We start from the raw sequence: 8,042 nt of genomic DNA, 5'->3' as shown, positions 1-8,042 counted from the left end.
CCCCAAGGAGTTCCTCCTTTTGCGTGCCGGGGCCGAGCCTCCCGCCGGGCTCCACCCGCAGAGCTCCGCGCCGGGCGGCGGTGATGGACCGCGACCGCAACAAGACGCTGCTGCAGGAGCTGCTGAAGGTCACCGGGAACGGCCGCTGCGCCGACTGTGGGGAGCCGGGTAAGGACCGGGGGCTCCTCTCGCAGCCGCCGCCCCTCGGCGCGGTGCGGACGGGGATGCGGGGCCGTGCCCGCCGTCCGGGCGCCCGCCCATCCCGTCGCGGGTGCGAGGTGCGGCCGTTCTCTGTTTCTGTCCCTTCCTCTGTTTCATCGCCTTTAGCTTCGCGCACCCCAGGGGCGGGAGGACGGAGCGGGCGGTTTCCCGAGGAGGGCAGCGCCGCGGCAGGTCGCTCGGCGGAGGTCGCTCGGCCGGGCTCCGGGAGCGACGAGGGGCGCGCGGGCGGCGGGGCAGGAAATGGCCTCCGGCCGCTTCTCCGGGGCTGCGTGGAGCTGCCGCCGCGCCGCAGGAGAGGAGCCGAGCCGGCGGGCGGCTGCGGAGCTCGGGGGACCAGGTAGTCGGTCGGTAACCCTCAGCGGCTGCGAAGAAGCGCCAAGCTGCGTTTGTTCGGAGCGATAAGGGAGAGGCGGCCGGAGGAAATGAAGTTGCTGGTGCGCTTGCAGCGCCTCTCAGCATCGATTGGACGCGGCTGCGGCAGGCGGGAGCTTCCACTTGCGGTCCCGGGCGGCTGCGCTCCGTGTGATCTTAGTTGTGCTCGCTGTCCGAAATAGCCTTCCAAATTCAGCAACAAGAACCTTCTACGATGAACTAATAATTAGCTTAGCTTCCACATCGCTGCTCGTCTGCCTGAACGGTCACGTTAATTTTTAAACAAATGCTCTGTGAAAAAGTTCACAGATTTCAGGGCTGCATTCTTCAATGGGAAAAGCAGGTGCTGTTCCTCTAAACGTGCGCAAATGGCAGCCGTAAACAGTGGGGTGGGATTTGATGTATTAGGTGTGAAACCTGGGCTGTGCATCAGTGGCTGTGCCTTTTCCCAGTTAGTTATACCAGTATTATAAAGTACATTCTTCTTGTTTGTGTCTAGATCCAGAGTGGGCTTCTTACAAACTTGGAATATTCATTTGTTTGATGTGCTCTGGAATCCATCGCAATCTTCCTCAAGTCAGCAGGGTCAAATCCCTTTGGCTTGACTTCTGGGAGAACGATCTTATAGAGGTACGGAAGGAAAAGGAATAATTCACTTACTTTCTCCGTATTTCAGCATAACTTGTGACTCAGAATTTGTGCCATCCACCATGGACAGAGGAGCAAAGCTACACAGAGCAAAGTTAACTGCATGGGTAACTTCAGGGATTTTCTATGACCTACTCGATCAAATTACACTGATGGGTGGTGGTATTTCTAACAGGCTGCAGTGATCTGCATATCAAAGCTTAGATCCCACTGATATGTCCAGATAGTACGTTCCCTTTAGTAATGAAAATAACCTTAAACGTTGCTTCAACTTGTCATCTTTCTGTGGAAATGTGTTAATAGCACAGCCATCACTTATTTCTAGGGATAGGTGAAGATAAAGGGAGATCGTAAATATATATTTTCTTCCTTACTCTATTCTGTCATTTTAATTAACAACCACAACGTTGTGTTCCCTCCCATCTGGTTCAGAACTTAAAGTACTGAAAAGGGCCAGCTATCTAAAAAGTGCAAACTATAGTTCTAAAGGAAATCTATAAACTCCAGAGATGCTGAAAGGTAGAGTGAGACTGAGCAAAGTGTGCAGTGTTCCCTTTGATCCAAGTTTCATTCTGTGTTTGTTACGTGATATTGGTTTTGTATTTGCAGACCTAACTGGATCTTCTTTTGTATTTCAGTTTATGAAGAAGCACGGGAATCTCTGTGCCAAAGCTAAATATGAAGCAAAAGTCCCTCCCTATTATTACATCCCCCAGTCCTGTGATTGCTTGTAAGTTGATTGTTTGTTCAGTGCAGCAGACCTTCACAGCTATCAAACTACTGCTTCCCTCTGCAGGTCCTTTGGGGTGGTCAGTGAAAATAGGGTAGAGGCAGATCAGCTTTATCCATGTTTTCCTCTTTCAGGGTTTTAAGAGAACAATGGATTAGAGCTAAATATGAGCGTGAGGAATTTGTTGCCACCCGAGTCTGCCAAGATCCTTGTTCTGCAGGTAAAAGCTAGGATTGTCAGAGAAAAGGTATTTGTTTTAAGGCCAACAGCACGGTATTTTGTCTGCACCTTTGAAGGCCTTTAGGGATGGCTTGCATCGAATGAAATGTTGGATATGCAGTTCTTCAAGTCTGTAACTTTGAGGAGAAGCTCCTAACAAGTGCAGAGTATGTTTAGCTCATATATGCTCACACAGTTCTGTAGTTCTCCACTGGTTTGTTCTATTTGAGGTGAAAATTCTCAGATGGAAAAGAAACTTGAAACTCTGTGACACATCAGATAAAAGTGCTGCTGCTGTGCTGCCTTTGTCTGACCCCTGTCTCCACGCAATACGCAGGTAGCCATGAAGGATTCCTCTGGAAGCGTGGACGGGAAAGCAAGCAGTTCAAGCAGAGGCGGTTTCTCCTGTCAGCAAGGGAAGGGGTGATGAAGTACTACACTAAAGAAGTGAGTTCCCAGCCAGGGTCAATTGCAGGTAGCTGGTCCACATCCAGCCTCAGGCTCTGCTCCTTATCAGCTGGAAACAGCACAAATAGCTTTGTCTCTAGCAGCCTGTATTAGGAGCAACCCAGATGTTTGCACACTAACATCTGTGGTATCTTAGACAATTGCTCTTGTGGAATTAAGCCTTCTCCTCCCTCATCTCCTCCCTGCAGCCTCCTTTTCCTTAGTGAACAGAGGAAATGGACAGTGAATAGCAAGGTGAAGAGGAGATCTGTTAGCAGCTGCTACCTCTTACATTACCAAAATATTCTTTTATCAGCTGTTGCAGCAACATCCTCAACATGCTGCACTCTCCCATGGAAGGGGAACTAATTGACTTCCTACTATGAAGTTGGAGACACATCACTCCAGAGCCAAACATTTTCAGGGAAAGGGAGTTGTGTAGGTGATTTTATGTAACATAGAACTTGAGCTTTTGTACTCCGGATATATCACGTTGTCAGGCACTTTCTGATCAGTGAGGATTTAGTTCTCAGCTAATCCGTCTTCCATTGCCTTTCTTTTGACCATTTTAATACAGTGATGCTTTTCACTTTCACAGTCCAAAGGTCCAAAAGCCGTTATCAGCATTGAGAAACTGAATGTGATGTTCCAGGCAGAGAAAATCCATCATGCTCACGGGCTGCAAATCACATACAAGACAGATGGTCAAACAAGGAACCTTTTTGTCTATCATGAAAGCGGAAAGGTGAATGTCAGAGATTTTGGAATGAGCAGTACTGTCAGATGTTGGGTCTATATTTTGGAAGAGCTATCTTGTTTTTGCAGGGTCTGATTCAAAATCACTATGACTTGTATAATTTAGAATGTTGCTGAATTTTACACTAGGATCTGCAACATCTTGGTCCTGTTCTGTTGGAGTGTTCAGCTTCACACACTGAATATTCTCACAGATTCTTTATGGCACATACATAAGTGTCTAAGATAATTTTCTGATGGTTTTATATAATTCAGTGATTTGTATTCTTTGAAGCCTCTTGACGCACATGAAGAATATAGTTGTTCTGCATTATTTCCAAACAAACAATGGTGATTTTAAGAAGCATGTCTACAGGCTTTGTTAGATTTCTGTTTCTTCCCTTGATATAGTTCTGAAGTCTTTCCAGGTATGAGGGTTTCTAAAGAGTCCACAACTGAAGCAACTGAAAAAGCCTGTCCAGAGTCTTCTTGGAGAGGCATTTAAAACTTATTTTGGAAGCTGAGTGTTTTTCAGGTGTCTTGGACAAGTCACTGACTCTCTCTGGCCATTGGAGAGAAATTCTGTATTTGCAAAGAGATTACAAGGAAGGAGAAAGGCCTTTTTGGAAAGGCATCATTCTTACCCCTTCATGTTATTTTTGTCTTTTTGTTTGTATTGCTCTTTTCCCTAGGAGATTGTTGACTGGTTCAATGCCATTCGGGCTGCACGTTACCATTATCTCAGAACTACCTTCCCAGCTCTCTCAGAGCACGAGGTGAGAACTTAACAAGGCATGAAGCAGTCTGTGCAAACACATTACGGGAAAGCATTTTCCCACTTGTGCCAGAACCAGGTGCTCAAACAGCAGCATGCAGGCTTGGAAATGCCAGCTGCCATCGTGCTTTCTCTAGAGAAAGAGGCAGGCTCCTAGTGTGCCTCAGCCTGCTTCTAATACTGTGATTTGGAGGCAGCAGCTTTAAAATACGTAAAGCTGGTATAGGTGTCAGTGGAACTGTGGACAGACTCTGTGTGATGGCACTGGGAAAAAATGAATCTGCAGAGCAGATGCAGTTGTGTACTAAATAGATAGAGAGCCTAGTTGAGAGACCATCACGCTTACCTACATAATATGGCAGGAGATGGTGCTTTTGTTTCCCCTCTTATTTGATATATTTGAACCTTATGTTTCTGCACAGCTAGTGCTGACAGTTACACCTCATTCTTTTTTTCTCCTTCTGGTTGACATCAGATATGAAAGCTAAATCTTTGTTTGCTCTTCAAAACATATCTGCGTTTAGCTATACCAACTGTGTGTAATCACTCTAATCATTCATGCTCAGTGTTGTGATCACTCTAATCACTCACGCTCACTGTCTCTGTTGGTGCCAACAAATATTCCTTAGTATTCAGTTGTCTTAGAGATGGAAATGAAGGTAAGTCTTTTAATGGCAAACACAAACTAAAACTCATTTGGCCATCTCTTACACTGACCCGTTGATCATCTCCTTGCTGGGCAGGAATATCAGGTTCTCAAGTAAACACAAAGATGCTCTGTCCCACTTTATTCTTTTCTTTGCAGTGAGCATCACTGAATTTGCTTCTTTTTCTGCTGTATTCCTTCACATTCCTTAAAACAGTCACTTTTCTTATCATAGATAGGTAAAATTAACATCTCTTTGAAAGCAACCAGACAACAGTCAGCCTATATAGCGTGCCAAATTAGTAGTAAGCCTTGAGATGGACAGAAGATGAAGAGAAAAAAAGGTCACACTGTGGCTAACATGCAGAAAGGAAGTAAACGCTTAAGGCCAGAAAGACTCCGTTTCCTTTTATACTGAAATCTGTCAAAAATCCTGTGTTCCTTCTTAATTCAGACTTCCCTTTGCTGAGCAGCTGAAAAAAAAAACCCCAAGCCCTAAAAGCCAAAATTGCCAGTGATTTGCTTTGACAGAAAAAGAACAGAAAAATGAGCCTGAATGAGATGGCAGATATTTATGTGCGTTTGTTCTAGATCATACCCCGGATCACAAGAAACTATATCAAAGAAGGATATATGGAGAAAACAGGACCAAAGGTAGGTTGAGATTACCTACTTGACAGAAGCAAGATTCTTCCAGAAGGAGATCGTTTGATAATTCTATGGTGCTTACTCATAAATGATTTATTAAGGGGGCTGGGTCAATAATGACATTGTATTCAAGGCTGTTGTGTTGTTTAGGATCATGTTTTACTTTGTATGGAGAAGAAAACTGTGAAGGAGGATCCTTCTTGAAGAGTTGCAAGATGGATTAGTAGGCAGTGGAAATGCAAAGTACTGTTAGGCAACACTGAATGAATTACTGTATCAGTTGCCTACTAATTACAGCTCTTGAACTGCAGCTACCTCTGGAACTGAAAATCACATGCCAGCCCCCCTATTTCCCTATTTATCTAAGTTAGTAGCACAGAAGTCACATCTCTTTACTGTGGCAAATTCTTCAGTGTTAAACCTATGGTTTGGGTTGGTTGTTTATTTTTGTGGGAAAGTACTTGGGCTACTACTTATTGAAACATTGAGAGAGAGATTTCAGGCTCTGCTAAAGAGCATAGGAAGACCTGAGATCTTGTTTGAATGCTGGTACTTGTTGCCTTGCTCCTCTGGATGAACTGCGAGTCAAAGTCCTATTGAAAAATTTAGTGATTAAATACTGAATATTGATGGTAGGTTTTTTTTTGCCTACCTCTGTGCTGGCCTCCCAGTACGTCTTCCTGCAGGTACTTGTAGAGAGAATACTCACAGCTTCAAGCATGTTTTGGCTTGCTTTTTTTCCTGAGGCCTAAACTCAAACTGGAGTGAGCCCTGGAAGAGGACTATTCAGCATGGAGCAATGAATATCTCAGGGAATGTTTCCATGAGTGCAGTTGATGGAATTAGCACTTTAAAAAATAAATGCCCATACTGCAATGGCAGGGACAACATCCCAAACCAAAATCCTGAAGTTGTTTGCACGCTCTCCTTGTGATAGCCACTGGCCCACGGATTGTTTTCTGCAGTGATTTTGATTAATCCACGCACTGTGGTTGTTTTTTTAACCTGAATGGGTTGTTAGCAAAATGAATTTCTGTGCTTTATCCAGAGGATTGCCACTAAATGCAAATCTCCAGTTGCATACAGCAGTGACTCGCTAGTTGCCAATTAAGAGGATGGGTTCGAATTCGAGCTCAGAGTCACTTAAGCAACCTTGGGATCTGCTCTGATTGGGAAAAAATTGTCTTTGGGACTTGGTTTTTAAAGAACTTCTACCATCTACTTGCAGCAGAAGGAGACCTTTAAGATGCGCTGGTTCAGCCTAGACTCTGAAGAGAGGAACCTGCTGTACTTTAAAAACCCACTGGTAAAAAGAGTGTTCTTCACTATTCCACAAGTTCCTTCCTGTAGGTGGGTGGGGAGAAAGGGTCTGTTATAATCCAGCTCTCCCAGTAGCTGCATAAAACAAACAAGGTAATCTCTAGAGCTAATCTCCTTTGTCGGAGGTATCTTTGAAGCTGAGCTGTTTGGGAACTCTGGTCCTCAGAGTGTTTGTAAGGAAGATGTAAGTCTTTTTAAAAGGTAGCTGCTACTGCTGTTAAGTTTTACAGCCTGTTTTTTTCCCAGCCAATTTGTAGTCACACATGGAACCTCAGGCAAGATGTGTGATATTCCAGAGGGCAATATCCTGTTTCCTACCATTGCTCTTACAAGAATATCCTACTATGCTCCTTCTGAACACTCAACCAGCTCTGCAGTTATAGGCTCTTGCTTCTGAGAATGCTCGAGAGTGTGAAATGGCTCTAGTATGTTTTCTGCCTGTCACCAGTTCAGAGACCCTTTCACTCATCTCCATCTCCTCCTGCTCCATGTCAAGGATGGAATAATGTCTGCTAGAGCTGAATTGTCCACTGGCTAATGAATGTCTTTTGTTTCCTTCCTTCTAGGATGCATTTCCACAAGGCCAAGTTTTTATTGGAAGGAGAGTCGAGGGCTATGAAGTAAGAGCTGGCTTGCCCCAGGGAATATCTGTAAAGAAGAGGAAATCAGGGATCACCATGGTCACACCAATGAGAGAGTTTTTGTTTCTGTGCGAGAACGATAGGGAGCAGAGGGAGTGGATAGATGCCTTGAATGGAATAATTGCCCAGCCCTTGTCTGGTTGAGACTAACACTGAGTTCCGGTGAACTGCACTTCTTGGGCTCTGTTTGGCACTGGTCTGCATCCTCTTTTTGTCAGCAGGGATGGTGCTCAAGCCCATTCAGTGACTGTGCTACAAAGGGCTTTTTCCTTCAACAGCTACAGGCGCAGGAAGGGTGGCAAAATAAATGAGTGAGGGGAATGCAGATATTCAGAAATTATCTGTCCCTTCTTTTGAAGTGCATTTGCTCTTCCTTACGTTCTCTGCTTTTGAGCAGATGAGGCCTGCTCAGGCTGATGTAGGGATAAAGTCAGTGTAGAAAGTTTGTCCATAGAGGACTGGCACGGATTTCCTTGAGGATTCCTGAAGAATGTACTTGACAATGCAGCCATGACATATATTCTGATAGTAAATGTGACCATCTGATACATGCTGCATAGAACAAGTGACCAAGAGACAAAGACATCAGCACCTGCCAGGACAGTGCAGCATGTCCTGCTGCATAGATGAAAGATAAAA

At 44.9% G+C, this 8,042-nt stretch overlaps 1 protein-coding gene across 2 annotated transcripts; it reads left to right on the top strand.

Moving 5' to 3' along the window:
• Positions 1–79: 79 nt before the first annotated feature.
• On the top strand, positions 80–8,036 carry ADAP2 (ArfGAP with dual PH domains 2). Of its 2 annotated transcripts, none has more exons than XM_042833119.1 (10): positions 80–168; positions 1,094–1,224; positions 1,881–1,972; positions 2,107–2,192; positions 2,529–2,638; positions 3,237–3,383; positions 4,066–4,149; positions 5,386–5,448; positions 6,671–6,748; positions 7,329–8,036. In XM_042833119.1, exons 1-10 carry the CDS (start codon positions 84–86, stop codon positions 7,545–7,547), a joined length of 1,095 nt encoding a protein of 364 aa, XP_042689053.1. In that variant the 5' UTR covers positions 80–83; the 3' UTR covers positions 7,548–8,036. The 2 variants fall into 2 exon arrangements, with proteins under 2 accessions (XP_042689053.1, XP_042689054.1); XM_042833120.1 differs by lacking the exon at positions 1,094–1,224 and adding an exon at positions 1,271–1,349 and having other exon boundaries at positions 91–168.
• Positions 8,037–8,042: the final 6 nt, after the last annotated feature.

This window comes from Centrocercus urophasianus, unplaced genomic scaffold (assembly GCF_019232065.1).
Source record: "Centrocercus urophasianus isolate 14NV4802_14NV808 unplaced genomic scaffold, USGS_Curo_1.0 seq_40, whole genome shotgun sequence".
Lineage (NCBI taxonomy): Eukaryota > Metazoa > Chordata > Aves > Galliformes > Phasianidae > Centrocercus > Centrocercus urophasianus.
Note: the sequence above shows the minus strand (reverse complement) of the source record. Positions and strands in the feature narration are given on the sequence as shown.

What these genes read in the sequence shown, in the direction of transcription:
- ADAP2 (XM_042833119.1), top strand. Translation starts at nt 84, where the DNA reads ATGGACCGCGACCGCAACAAGACGCTGCTGCAGGAGCTGCTGAAGGTC. An exon ending in TGAAGTACTACACTAAAGAA is followed by an intron (nt 2,639 to 3,236) that starts GTGAGTTCCCAG and finishes TCACTTTCACAG; the next exon opens with TCCAAAGGTCCAAAAGCCGT. An exon ending in CAGCTCTCTCAGAGCACGAG is followed by an intron (nt 4,150 to 5,385) that starts GTGAGAACTTAA and finishes CGTTTGTTCTAG; the next exon opens with ATCATACCCCGGATCACAAG.